The sequence below is a fragment of the Tupaia chinensis genome, unplaced genomic scaffold, assembly GCF_000334495.1.
Source record: "Tupaia chinensis unplaced genomic scaffold, TupChi_1.0 Scaffold146604_1, whole genome shotgun sequence".
In the NCBI taxonomy this organism is placed as follows: Eukaryota; Metazoa; Chordata; class Mammalia; order Scandentia; family Tupaiidae; genus Tupaia; species Tupaia belangeri.
The window spans coordinates 1,634,423-1,648,845 of record NW_006206460.1 but is presented as its reverse complement, the minus strand read 5'-3'; the positions used below and the strand labels follow the sequence as shown (position 1 = coordinate 1,648,845).

The following is a 14,423-nucleotide window of genomic DNA, read 5'->3' as shown; positions in this document are numbered from 1 at the left end:
GAATAGGGCCTCCAATTAGGGCCTCAAAACTGGATCAAGACTGCATTTTTAGAAAACTGTATTGGGAACCAGCAGTTAGCGTAATGGCTATGTCGCTGGACTCCCACGTTGTCGACCACGGTTCGTGTCCCGGACCCGGTGGCTTAAAACTCACGCCGGGTGCGTGTGCGTGTGTGCCCAAGATCCCGAGAGGAGAATGGAGGAGAAGGGATTGCAGTGTGACCATCCCCCCTGGGGGGTGATTTCTCGCTTTCTGTCTCTATGTCTCTCTCTGTCTGTCTGGCGAGCGCACGCGCCCTACAGTGAAAATCTCTCTCCAAAAAAAAGAAAAGAAAAGAAAAGAAAACTGTATTACAGTTGACCTCTTCATGTCTTGGCATCACATATTTTTATATTGTTGTTGATTTTTTAATAAGAGACAGAAAGAAAGGATCTCACCTCACCTGCTGTTTAGTTTGACCTGAGACCAAACCCAGGCTTTTCATGTGACTTCAGTCTCTGGGTGGGAGAGTCTTAACAATATGTACCACCTTGGCCGAGTCCTTGACATCAATTTTGAGCTTTTTTGAGATATTTAAAAGTCCTGAATAGCAGAAGAAACTTTTAGAAAGTAGGGTATAAGTGACCCTAAATAGCATATAACATTTTATTATATTAGCAAGGAAGATCACAAATGGAAGTATAAAGAATCTTTATAAGCCGGCATCTAACTAACTCCCCCCTCCCCCTTAAAAAAAAAATAGGGTCTACTGTGCTGTAATCCTCCTCTAGCCTGTCAGATAGCTGGGAATACAGGAATACAGGCATGCACCACCATACCCAGGCTTTTTAAGTTGGGCCAGGAAATGAACCAGGGCCCCAGCCTGAAGAGCACCAGTATTTTAAGAACATTGGCACTATGGCTATGCCTAGCTTTCACATTTATATTATAAATGGGAAATATTTCCCATTATCCAAGATAACGAAAAATTTCTGAGGTGTCTAAATATATGATGGTGGAGTTACAAAGTGTGATATAAGTGTGACATATATATAATTTTCTTCATGAATATATTGGTGTGTTTCTTGGGTCAAAGTTACAGGTCCACCAGTTATTTCCAGGAGAGTATGGACTTACAGTTTAGTAGAGTATATGTAAATATAAGTGGTATCTGCATGTAATCAAGCTGTTTTAGTCTCTTCAGGCTGCCATAAGAAAGTACATAGATTAGGTGGCTTAAACAACGGGCTGGAAGTCTAAGATTAAGGTATTGACTGGTTCCTGGTGAGGACTCCCTTCCTTTCTTGCAGATGACTACCTTTTTACTGTGTCCTTACACAGCTTTTCCTGCCTGGGGGCACTGGGAGGAAGAAGTATCTTTTCCTCTCCTTATGAGTCCTGTGCTCTCATCAGAAGGGGCCACACTCATAACCAAATATAACCCTGAGTGCCTACCAAAAGCCCCATGACGAAATGCCATCTCTAGGAGTTAGGGCTTCAATATAAGACTTTTATGGAGACACAGACTTTCAGTTAATAACATTCTGCCGCTGGCACTCCCAAATCCATGTTCTTCTCTTGTAAAAAAAGAATTCATTTCAGTTTTGTAGCCCCCAAATTTGTAACTTATTCCAGAATTAAAGTCTAAAATCTAGAGTCTCATCTAAACATCATCTAAATCAGATATGGGTAAGATGTGAAGTACAGTTCATCCTGAGCCACATCCCCCTCCAGCTAGGAACCTTTGCAAACTGGACAAGTTCTGCACTTCCAAAAAGCAGTGGTGGGATAGGCATAGGATTGACATTGACATTTCTATCCCAAAGAGAGAAAAAGAAAAGAAGGAAAGGATAATGGGTTCTAAAAAAAAGTCCCAGACCTAGCAAAATAAATGCCATCAGATTTTAATAAGGCTAGAGAATGTCTTTGTTTGGAAACCCTACTTTCCCACCCCACTGGGTATGTCATCCTCATGGCTCTAGGTGGGGATCATAAACCCTGTAGGCTTTTCTTTTTTCTTTCTTTCTCTTTTTTAACAGGTTTTTGCCTTAGAGTGGGTGCACTGGCTGGAGATACAAAGACACTGAGAGAGGGAAAGTGAGAAATCACCCCCCAGGGAGGATGGCCTTGCCACAATCTCTTCTCCATTCTCCTCTTGGGGATCTATGGCATATGCACACACACACGTCTGTAATGATTTTCAAGCCACTTGGTCTGGGACTCAAACTGCAGTTGGCCATATCGGAGTCCAGCGATGCAACTGCCACACCATCCTCTGGTTCCCTCCCCCTGACCCTGAGGACTTTTCTATGGCAGTTGCATCTCCTGTGGCTCTCTGATCCTACCGTACATTTCTGACGGCTCCACACTCACAGTTCTCCTATAATCAGAGACTGTCTAGCAGTTGAAACTGAGATAGTGACTCTGATTTTTTTTTACTCACCTTTAGGACCCTTCCCTTTTCTCTATTTCTAGGAGAGCCTAATACGTATCCTAGTTATTTGTGTCTTAACAATACAAATCATGGGACTGAGAGGGAGCAATTTCTTGTGTCAAAGCCCTTGGGTATTTATGGTCATTATTAATTGTCCAGAGACCAGGAGGGATGAGAGGAGGTTGCCAAAGCCTCTATAGTAAAGTCTCTAAAGGAGCTAAAGATAAGGCCTCTTGATTCTAATTTTCACAGATTATAGAACCTTTTAATAGAAATGACCCATTTAAGGTAAGCCGATTTGTAAAGTGGTAACATCAATGAGATTAATTAAAATTTATAAATGAGTATATGCTGCCATCAGAATGCCAAAATAAATAAAAGGGTAGGAGATTTGTATGTCCTTAGTATGCCAGTGAACCTCCTTGGATAAGGTCATTAGTATCATGCCATACTTGTGCTCTTGTTGAAAGGTGGATGCAGTTTGTATCTTTGCAGAGATTATGTGTGATGGCAAAGCTGTTGAGGTACTCCACATATATTCTAGAATAGGTTTATTATGTCTTTTTGAAGTGAAGGCAAATTTAAACTGAGAAGCTTTTACAGTAGGCACTGAGTAAAACATAATGCAGTTTGTATCTTTGCAGAGATTATGTGTGATGGCAAAGCTGTTGAGATACTCCACATATATTCTAGAATAGGTTTATTATGTCTTTTTGAAGTGAGAAGCTTTTACAGTAGGCACTGAATAAAACATATTAGCCTAATGTATAATAGAGAATATTTATTGGCTTATTTATAGAATAGTCACTAATGTTACTAAGATTGGGTATTGGAATGTGAGCCTTAAGGGGCGGGACTATAGTTTTAAAGGCACATGAGGCAATTGTCCTTTTTATCTTATTAGATAATTTTTAAAGAAAATTTTGGAATTCCAGTTAGGAATTATGGGCCATTAAGAAATATGGACCAGTAGGTGGTGTGGAGGTTAAGGCACTGCATCCCGCATGGCTGGCTGTGTGGTTTGAGTCCCAGGTGTGGAGGCTTGAATATCAACCGTGGGTGACTGTGTGTGTGTGTGTGTGCGTAATTGGAGGCTTAAACATCAACTGTGGGCGAGTGTGCATGCCCATAATTGCAAGAGGAGAATGAGAGAAGGAATTGTGTGGTCATCCCACCTACAGGCAGATTTCTCACTTTCCTTCTCTTTCTCTTCTCTCCTCTCCCTGGTGAGTGTACATGGCCCTAAAGCAAAACTTTTAAGGAAAAAAAATATATATGTATATGTATGTATGTGTGTATGTATATATATGTGTGTGTGTGTATATACACACATATGTATATATGTATATATCTGTGTATGTATATGTGTGTATATATACACATACGTATATATGTATGTGTGTATGTGTGTATGTATATGTGTATATGTGTGTGTATACACACATGACATATATACAAGTAATAGGCTGTGTATGCATATATATGTGTGTATGTGTGTGTGTGTATACATATATATATGTGTGTGTGTGTGTGATATATATATATATAAAACTTAGTTACTTTATTTTCTTTTAATTTTGATTGCTAGCATGTGTGAACTCTCCAGACAGACACAGAAAGAGGGAGAAAGCATCCTCCTGCCCCCTCAAGGGAGAGTGGTCACACCACAATCCCTTTGCCTCCATTTCTATATCCTGTTGGGATTTTGGACATCCACAAGCCACTGGGACTGGGATTTGAACTGCGGTTGGCCATATAGAATCTGGGTCCCTTAATGGCTAGGCTACAGAGCCAGCCCTACATATATTTTATTTATTTTCTTGTTTCCTCCCCCCCTCTGTAGTTTTTTTTTTTCTCTTTTATTTCTTTTTTCTTTGTTTCTTATTCTGTTTTAGGTTTATAGCCATGTACAGCCACAGTTTTTAGTTGTTTTGTGTGATAACTCATAGTGGAGACTGAAAGGGCTGTAAAAAAAGTAGGCAGTTTGCTATGGTGGCCATAACAGCACATCACAGATAGGGTGGTGTAAACCACAGAAATGTATTTCCTCATAGTTCTGGAGTTAGAAGTCCAAGATCCAGGTGGTAGCAAATTTGGTTTCTTTTGAAGCCTCCTGCCTTGACTTGTAGACAGCTGCTTTCTCGTATGCTTATAGGGTCTCTACATGCACATTTCTGGTGTCTCTGTCTCTTTCTCTTACAAGGATACCAGTCAGATTGGAATAAGGTGAAACACTAATGATTTCATTTGCCCTTGTAGTCATATTGGTGGCCAGGGCTTCAGTATATAATTTTGAGTGGAATATTATGCAATCCATAGTAGGAGGATGGGGCCCAGTGACCTGCCTCATAGGATCTGTCTTTGAGAATTCAGTGTTTAAAATGAGGGTTAAAGTTTCTCATAGCATTATATTCAATGCTGTTTCTTTCTAGTGTGCATGCATACACACACATACACATTCAAAAAGCCAATGGCAATGTCCTACAGTAGTGTATGTGTAAAATCAGTATAGTTACTCATAAGATGGAATATTAGGACACTTTAAAAATGAGAAGCAGAAAATTATTTATAAAGGTAAAAATTGTATTGAAAACAAATTATGCGGTTATATAAGAGTATACATGATGACCATGTATTTGTATTTTCTACAAGGTAAATGCTACAGTATGAGAAACAGAATAAGACTACTGGGTCCGGCACCTGAACAGTCAACTATGTGAGAGTCAAGCGACATAATCACTATGCCATCTGCTGGCCCCAAGACAAAAACCATACCTTACACAATTTATACTTGTTATAGCAGATGTTTTCCTAAAGACATTGCAAAGTTTAAATTAATGTAATTCAAAACTAGCACTTAGAACTGTATGACAGCTAGTGAAAATACACTTCCAAAAAGTGTAAATCTACCATTGTATTAAAACTTGTATTTAGTGCTTTTAAAATTGTTCTCAGGATGTGGTATAGAGGTTAAGGTACTGTACTCCCCTCACCTCCCCATAACAGGCTGTGCAGTTCAAATTCCAGACCCAGAAGCTTCAAAATCATAATAGGCACATGTACACGCATACTCAAAATCCCAAGAGAAGACTGCAGGAGAAAGAATCACATCATGACCTTCCCCCTGAGGGGTGATTTCTCACTTTACCTCTCTCTCTGTCTCTGATAAGTGCACACACCCTATAATAAAACTTAAAAAAGTAAAAAAATCTCAGCCTTATTTACTGAATTCACTGCATAGCGTATCATGATGATTGTTCAACCCAGCGATAGCCTTTTATGTCTGAGAGTTCTAATTTATTGTCAAGTGTGTTTTCAATGCTTGCACTAATTTACCTATTTAATGGATATATAGATTACTATTATATTTCAAACAAAAATTTAAAATAATGGCATAAGTCATCATAGACTGCAAAGCCTTCAAAGTACATAAATAGTAATTTGATTTACTCACAGAATACTGACAACTGATTGAGTTTAGATCTTTTTATTCACTAAAGTGTCATTGCTAATGTGTCATGTGGTAATTACAAACATTTTCCATACATCACTTGAGCCAGCAGGTGTTACAATTGTATGATTTTTGGATAGGTTTCTGGCATGATAATGTGAGGAGCTCTGTGGACACCTATTCCAGTGACATTGGTGAGAAGTATTCAGAAACACAAAAAAACTCTGACCATTTTAAGTCTCGAGAAATAGTGCCAAGGATGTATAGCAAATGCTTGATTTCTGATTTTCCCTTTCTCTCTCACTCTGTCCCTCTCCAGTCAAAGTTAAAAAGAAATAAATGAAGTTAAATAAAATAATTCTTTAAAAAAAACATGTAATTAAGAAAATTTACTGGGGATCATCAATTGGCATATGGCTATGTCGCTGGACTCCCATGTAGTCAACCGCAGTTCAAGTCCTGGACCCAGTGGCTTAAACTCACGCTGGGAGCGTGTGTGCATGCCCAAGATCCTGAAAGGAAAATGAACGAGAAGGGATTGTGGCATGGCCACCCCCCAGGGGGTGATTTCTTGCTTTCTGTCTCTCTGTCTCTCTCTTTCTGGTGAGCGCATGCACCCTATAGCAAAAAAACTCTTAAAAGAAAAAAGAAAAGAAAAGAAAATTTACTTAAATTTATTAATATTTAATTAAGAAAATCTATTAAAATTCATTAAAAACATTGAGACTCTGTGGTATTTGTGTCTAGACCTTTTCTGTCCTATCCCCTTTTGGTTAGATGGAAACTACTCCAGAATGGTGCGTTCAATAACACAAGGTTGTTTGTCATGCAAGCTCCTAGCTGGTGGACTAATTTCCCAGATATGACTCTTATTTCTAGCAGAGAGTCACCTGAAGCGTGCAGGGAAGTACTACTCAAGACACAGATCTTAGTCAAGAAGGAGAGAGAGAGGCAATACCAGGGATGCACCTGCAAAACCTCTCTTGTCATCCGTATTTATTGGGACAAAAGAGGAAGGAAAGTTAGTTTTAGAGAAAGTTGCTTCTTAAAATACTAGAAAGATAAGGGTAATTCCTGGAACAGGGTGGTTTTAGTATCCCTAAGGAGGGCGTGGCTAAACGACACCAGAGGCTGGACAGCACACCTTGGAATTTGGAGAACACATATCTTACATGTATGTCATTTTTTTTACAAGACTGTATTAATACCAAAATCCACAAAACAGATACTTGACCAGATCCCACAGGTATGTGATTACATATTTTCATAAACAATGGGTAGGAGATGAACTTGTGGTCTTAATCCTTGTGGGATTCTGAATTCAGTTCTGCTCTCTGATTATCACTCCCTTTATCCTATCACAGAGACTATATTATTCATTCCATTGAGTTCACTATAAATTAAACATAAGAACTCCTGTGACTAAATCGGTGATTGAATGTACGATTTCTTATTGTTGTACCAAAGGAATACTCAAGACCCAGAGACGAAGTGAGTTGTTAAAGGTAACCCAGCAGCAACTGAGTACAGTCTTCCATATGCCTATCATGATTTTCAAGCCTCTGGGTCTGGGATGTGAACTGCACAGCCACTTCTTCCATGAGGGATAAGTCCCCTAATGGAATCCACATCTCTAATCCCAGTATGAACAGTTTTTGCTGGTAGAGGAGTGTTGACTTTGGGCCCTGGTAACACCAGTGCAGGAAAGGGCATGAGCCTACTGCTTCATGGTACCAGTCAAGTTCCTTTATCTCTGCAAGTTCATTTTCTGTTTCAGGATATGTACCTTGAAACCTCGATATTCAAGCCTAATTGTTTTTATGACTTGAATTGGAGATAAATCTATACTGGAAAATTCAAGATTGAGATTCCTTGATTTCTAGGCTAAAGTTAGGGGCAGTTCCAGGATCAGAGAAGACATAAAAATTTGAACTAGGGTAGATCATATTTTAGGTACAGAGAAAATCAGAAATTGGTCTTCGGTTAAGAGTTGGTACTCCAGTAGGGAGTTGAACCAGGCTGTGTTTGGCTGAGAGGCAGTCTCCCCAAGGCTAGATTCCAAGGAGATGCACAGGACGTTGTGCGCGGTAGTGGGTGCCAGAGACCAGACAGGGCAGCAGAGTCAGAGTAAAGCGTCCTGGAGGAACATCACCTGGGAACCCAGGCTGGTCCCTGGAGGAAATCTTGGGCAGCAGAAAGCATAACAAAGGAGGCCAGGAACAGCAATTTGGAATGCCTCGAGGAAAGAGGGCACTTGGCCTGCGTACAAACAGAAACACTGAAAACAAAGTTTTCATTTCTTTCCATTTTTCCACTGCCTACCAAGTTCCAACTTCACTGATTTCTGTGTGCAAGGACACACTGTGGTCTGTGGGACAGCTGATCCTTTCTGTTTTAGCTTAGTTTTTGGGTCTCCAGACAATTCTCTTTGTATAATTTCCACAGCCTCTCTAAGTGCCAGCAGCCTTGCTGAGGTCCATTTGGTTGGCAAGAGTCCACAAAAACGTACACATGTATTGATTTTGAAGTTCTCTTAATTCTATTTGGCATGTAAGTTAGTTTCTCCTGTACTTACCAGTATGCTAAAAATGCTCAATTCTGGAAAATTGGCATTTAATGTGTAAAAAATTAACGAAACTCTAACTGGGTTAAAGAAATAACTAACTACTTTATTTGTTATGATTATATGAATCAGCATTTTGGTCTGGGCTCAGCTAGGCAGTACATATGTTGGTGTTGCCTGGAATCACAAATGACACTTTAGTCATCTGATGCGCCTTGACGAGGCCATTTCCTTGGAAATAACTTCACTCAGATATCTGATGGTTTGTTTTGGCTTTTAGCTAGGTCATGTGTATCCAGCAGGCAAGCCCCAGGCGTCATCATAAGATGACAGCATTTCTAGAAGGTGAATTCCAGTGGGAAACACTATGCAAAAATATATTTGTGCCATTGGCCAAATCCAAGTGAAGTGGCAAAGTCCAAGATTATTTGGAAACTACATTAAGGCATGAATGCAGTGAGGCATATCACTGGGAACTATTACTGGATAAGTACACTACAATAAATACACATTATGTACATTTCCTACTATATAGTCATGGCCCCAAAATTTTCACTTTATAAGATGTATATTTTCTGTGAAGGTTAGTCATGTGAAGCAAGAGGTGTTCTGATGGAAACACTACTGTGGAGTTAAGTGTGGCTCTATATTAATAGAAAAATAGTTAATACTCCCTGTGTATTTTTCTATAAAGTAAATTTTATTGACAGTATAGTAATTCTTCCTTTGATGTACTATAATTTATTTAAATAACCATCCTTAAATTTTTGTACTATATTTAAATAACCATCTTTAAATTTTTAAACTTAATTTCTTTGTGGTAACATTAATTTTTACCAAATCAGTAGCAAATAAAAGTTTTCATTGGCTTAAGGATAAATTGTGTGTTTAGTTTCTGCCAGTTAATAGAATTGCGGGTGCTCCTTCAGTAAGGTCTTTCCTGCCCGTTCTTATACATACGAACTGTTTTCTCACTGGGAGGCTTTTCTTCCCCCCTCCTCCCCTCAGTGAACGTATAGCCAGCTTTGTACGGTAGACTCTAGAGCAAGCAATGCCATTCTCTCATGACTCCTTCCATTCACCCTCTGTTCCAGCCATAATTCCAGAGTCTTCTACGTGTTTCTGAGAGCAAAGAAAATGAATACATCTCTGGTAAGTTGTTTGTTTATTCCTCAGCTTGTTTTACATTGTCCTTTAGGAACTTTATAGGGGTTCATTAATTAAAATGGAAAAGTAAAAATAAATAAAATTTAGCATCAAAGAAATAACATAAAGGTAAAGTTTGCATGTTGATAAAAGCAGGCTGTAAGACCTTGGAACCTGTGTTTGCAAGTTGTTTTCGGATCCTTTGATATCCTGGCCAAAACCAGATTTATTACATGATTTGAAGTCACTCTCAGAGGAAAACAGGCTGAATTCCAATGGGGGTATGAAGAAGGAAACAATCTTTGCTGGTCACGTAGGTGGTGATGTAGTGAGTGGTATATTCCACTGGCAACCTGGAAATGACACTCTGTGTTTTACAGTGCTAGTATTTATCTAGAGTTGAAACTTGCCCAGTAAGGTTTTTCTGAAGATAAAATAGCATGATCCACATGGATTTTAGAAGTCCCCACTTAATGAATGCATAAAACCTGGAATGTGTGAAGGATAAAATCTACTGCAGGTCCTACAGTAGCTTTGTATTTCCCATAGCTTCTCTGTAAGTGCAGGTTGTACCACAAACTGTTCAAAGTGATATTTTCTGACAAATAGTTCCATTTGTACTTTGAGCCACTCAGTGTAGTCTTAGTTCTTTTTTTTTTTGACAGCTCCCCGGCAACTTACAGTAAATCCATTACTGTTTTCTAGTCTTTGCCTTGCTTGCATCTTCTGCCATATTTGAAACTACTGTCCATGATCATGTCCTGGAAATATTAGGTCGTCAGAAAAGTTGTGACGCATTTTTGCGTAGAAAAATATGTCATGACTTCCAACTCTCTAATACTTGTGTGTTAGTTTGTATATTGATCTTTTTGATAGTTTCTTTTCTTTCTTTCTTTCTTTCTTTTTTTTTTTTTGAATTCTACTTTATTCTTCTCCTTAACTTAAGCTCTTCCAGTTTGCCTACCCTGTTCCCCATTCATCCCATGCTACAGTTTTTGACTGATTTGGGTCTTTTGTAGGTGGTCATTCCTAAATATTTCTCTCCAGCCTGGACTTCTTCTCCAGCCTTTAGCACACAGGTTCAACCCACTGTTGAATGGTTCTTTGTAGCCATTCAAAAGGCACTTAAAGCCCCACGAATTAAAAATAAAGCCACGTGGTGCATTCTTTCCTATATGAAAGGGAGCCTTGACCCAAACAACCAAAAATGAATTTTTTCCTGGGCTCCTTCTGCTCTTTCAGGTCTTATCTCATCTGATTTCAGATTCTGTTATTTTTATTTCTTTGGTTTTTTTTTTTCCTAATGCTTATATGCAGTAATAAGAAACTACTGTTGGTGCTCAGAAACAAATACTGTAACTTTCTTTTTACATTGGAAATATCACTCTTGCCCTATCATATATATGGTCAATCTTCAAAAAGGTTCCATGATAAGGGTTACAAAAATGTATATTTTATGGTTTTTTATGGAGATTCTTTAGATGTCTGTCAGGTCCATTTGATTTATGATATTGTTTTAATTCTATATTTCTTAGCTTATTTTTTTGTCTAGATGATCTGTCTAAAGGAGATAATGGTGTGTTGAGATCCCCAACAATTAATGTGTAACAGTCTATTTCTCCTTTTAGATCTAGCACTGTTTCCTTTACATATTTGGTTACACTTGAACTGGGTACATTGACACTTGTAAGCATTACATATTCTTGATGAATTAGCCTGCTTACTCTGTATAATACCCTTCTTTGTCTTTTCTTACATTTTTTGTCTGATAGTCTCTTTTTTCACATTTCTAAGCATTATATATTCTTGATGAGTTAGCCTGCTTACTCTATATAATGCCCTTCTTTGTGTTTTGTTATATCTTTTGTCTGAAAGTCTCTTTTGTCTGAGATCAGTATCTCAACTCCAGCTGTTTTTAGGTTTTGGTTTCATGGAATAACTTTTTCCAGCCCTTCACTATTGTATATCTTTATCTGTATTTTTTGTAGGCAGCTGATACAGGGTTTCTGTGTGTTTTTTCTTTTCTTTTTTTTTTTAAATCCATTCAGCCAATTTTTGCCTCTTGATTAGAGAATTTAATCTATTAACATTCAACGTTAATATCAACATTTCCAGACTTATTCCTACCATTAAGTTGGACCTTTTCCTTTTTTTTGGTCTCCGAACTTTAGTTTTCCTGCCATAGCACTTCCTTCCCTACTTCTTGAAGAACTGGTCTTGCATTTCAAATTCTGGTAATTCTTTCAGATTTTGTTTATCTGAGAATGTTTTTATCTTTTCTTTACATTTGAAGGATAATCTTGCCACATATAGTAATCTTGGTGGAAATTATTTAATTACATTTAATACCTTGAATATATTTTCCCATTCTTCCCTTGCTTGTATTATTTCCGATGAGACGTCCAAAGGGATAACCCATCGACCTAAGGTAACTTGACATTTCACTCTTGCTAATTTTAGTATCTTGTCTTTATCTGTGATTTTTGTCAATCTGGCTATGATGTGCGGTGACTCTTCATAGGTTCATTCTATTTGGGTTCCTTTGTGTTTCCTGGGTCTGGATGTTTGAATGCTTCTCTAGATTTGTAAAGTTTTCTTCCAGGATTTTATGGAATAGATTATCAATGCCCATATTAGTTTCTTCACCCTCCCGGATATGATTATCCATATGTTTGGTGTTTAATGGTATGTAGTATTTCTTATATGTCATTGTAATTTGGGGGGATTATTTTCTCAGTCTTTTTGTTGATTTTTTTCAAGATCAGAGGTTTTGTCTTCTACATCCTCGATTTGATCCTCTGCATGGTCTAATCTGCTTTTAAATCTTTCAAGGGACATTTTGTTTTCCTGCATTACAGCATCATCTCTAACTTTTCCATTTGTTTCTTTTTTGTGGTGTCCATATCTTCTTTGAAATTGTGAAAGGACTTCATCTCCTAGAGCTTGTTGTCTATTTTCTTTTGCATCTTCTGGAGTTTGTTGTCTCTTTTCTCTTTCATCTCATTTACTTTTGTCAGTATGAATATTCAAATCATTTATCTGACATTTGCATGAGTTCCATTGTACTGTCTGGATGATGAGGAATTGTTCTTTTCCCTTAGGGGAGAAGTATTTCTTGATTTCTCATATTTCTTGTGCCTCTGCCAGGTTTCGGGTCATGAGGGGCTGAGCTGCTGGGTAACAATTGAGTAAGAGAGAAGGGGTAATTCCATTATAACTGGGGTATCTCATTGTGGTTTTGATTTGCATCTCCATTATGATAAGGGATGTTGAGTTTTTTTTGTTTTTGTTTTTGAGAGGTTTTTGCTATAGGGCGTGTGCACTCACCAGAAAGACAGAGACAGAGAGACAGAAAGTGAGAAATCACCCTCCCAGGGGGGATGGCCATGCAGCAATCCCTTCTCCTCCATTCTCCTCTCGGGATCTTGGGCACACATGCACACGCGCCCGGCGTGAGTTTAAGCCACCGCATCCGGGACTCGAACTGCAGTCGACTACATGGGAGTCTAGCAACATAGCCATTATGCTAGCTGTTGGTCCCTGAGCATTTTTTAAATGTTTTTTGGCTATACATAATTTTTCCTTAGAGAGTTGTTGATTCAGTTCATTTGTCCCTCTTTTAATTGGGTTAATCTTTTTTTTTTTTTTTCAGATAAGCTGCTTTAGGTCTCTATATTCTAGTTATCAATCTCTTATATAAGACATAATTTGCAAAATATATTCTCATATTCTGAGGGTTGCTGAGTCACTCTAATTATTGTTTTGTTTCCTGTGCAGAAACTTTTCCACCTGATAGTCTCCCACTTGTCTGTTTTGGGAATTATTGCCTGTATTGGGAGATTTTATTTAAGGAGGCCTTGGCTATTCCAACATCTCCAAGAGTTTTTTCTCTGTGTTCTCTATTATAGTTTGAGGTCTTAGGTTTAGATCCCTTATTCATTTCAAGTTGATTTTTGTTAATGGTGAGAGATAGGTGTTCAGTTTCATCTTTCTGCAGGTGGATACCTAGTTTTTCCAGCACCATTTGCTAAAGAGATTTTTTCCCCCCTGGATTGACTGGTGCCTTTTGTTATAAATCAGTCGGCTGTGTGTTTTGGGACTTATTTCTAGGGGCTCTATTTTGTTTCATTGGGACCACATGCCTGATTTTGTGCCAGTGGGTCAGGGAGTGAGATGCCTCCTGTACCACACTCCTCTTGCTTTGGCAATACTGGGTCTTTTATATTCCAAACCAATTTTATGATTTTTTTCCTGTTTCCTTGAAGAGTATCTCTGGTAATTTGATCCTGGACTGCATGAATTCATAGATTAATTTGGGTAAGATTAATTACTTTAATATAGGAACATTGGAAGTCTTTCCACTTTTGGTGTCATTTTTAATTTCTATTTTTAGTTTTTGACAATTTTTCTTATAGAGTTTTTTGACTTCTTTAGTTAGATTTATTTCTATGTATCTTATACATTTTGTGGCTATAGTAAATGGCGTTGCTTTCACCTTAGTTTGCTCCTTCTTCATTTATAGAAATTCTGTAGGTTTTGTATATCGATTTTGTATCCTACCACTTTACTGTATTCATGATCACTTCCTGCAGTTTTTTTGTTTTTATTTATTTGTTTGTTTTGTGGGCGGGTAGGGGGGGAGGGGTTTTTGCTATATATAGGGCGAGTATGCTTGCCAGAAAGACAGAGAGGGATGAAGGGATGTTGTATTTTATCAAATGCTTTTATTTTTGCATCGATTGATATAATCATGTGTTTTTTTTAAGTAGTATTTAATTCTACTCTATTTACTTAAATTTGACCAGAGAGGGAGGGGAGGAGAGAAAGAAAGAGAGAGAATGAGCAGTTG

The 14,423-nt window shown here is 38.1% G+C and overlaps 1 protein-coding gene across 3 annotated transcripts in view; it reads left to right on the top strand.

The window, feature by feature from the left end:
• The window catches only part of LOC102481573 (zinc finger protein 717), a 51,327-nt gene that overhangs the window by 14,733 nt on the left and 22,171 nt on the right, over positions 1-14,423 (top strand). Inside the window, exon 2 of one of the 3 annotated variants that reach the window (XM_027768483.1) lies at positions 9,523-9,580. The exons of the other annotated variants lie outside the window; for them this stretch is intronic. Coding sequence (XP_027624284.1) covers positions 9,566-9,580 — 15 coding nt within the window. The 5' untranslated portion in view covers positions 9,523-9,565. The remainder of the gene's footprint in view (positions 1-9,522; positions 9,581-14,423) is intronic. 3 annotated transcript variants of the gene reach the window in all.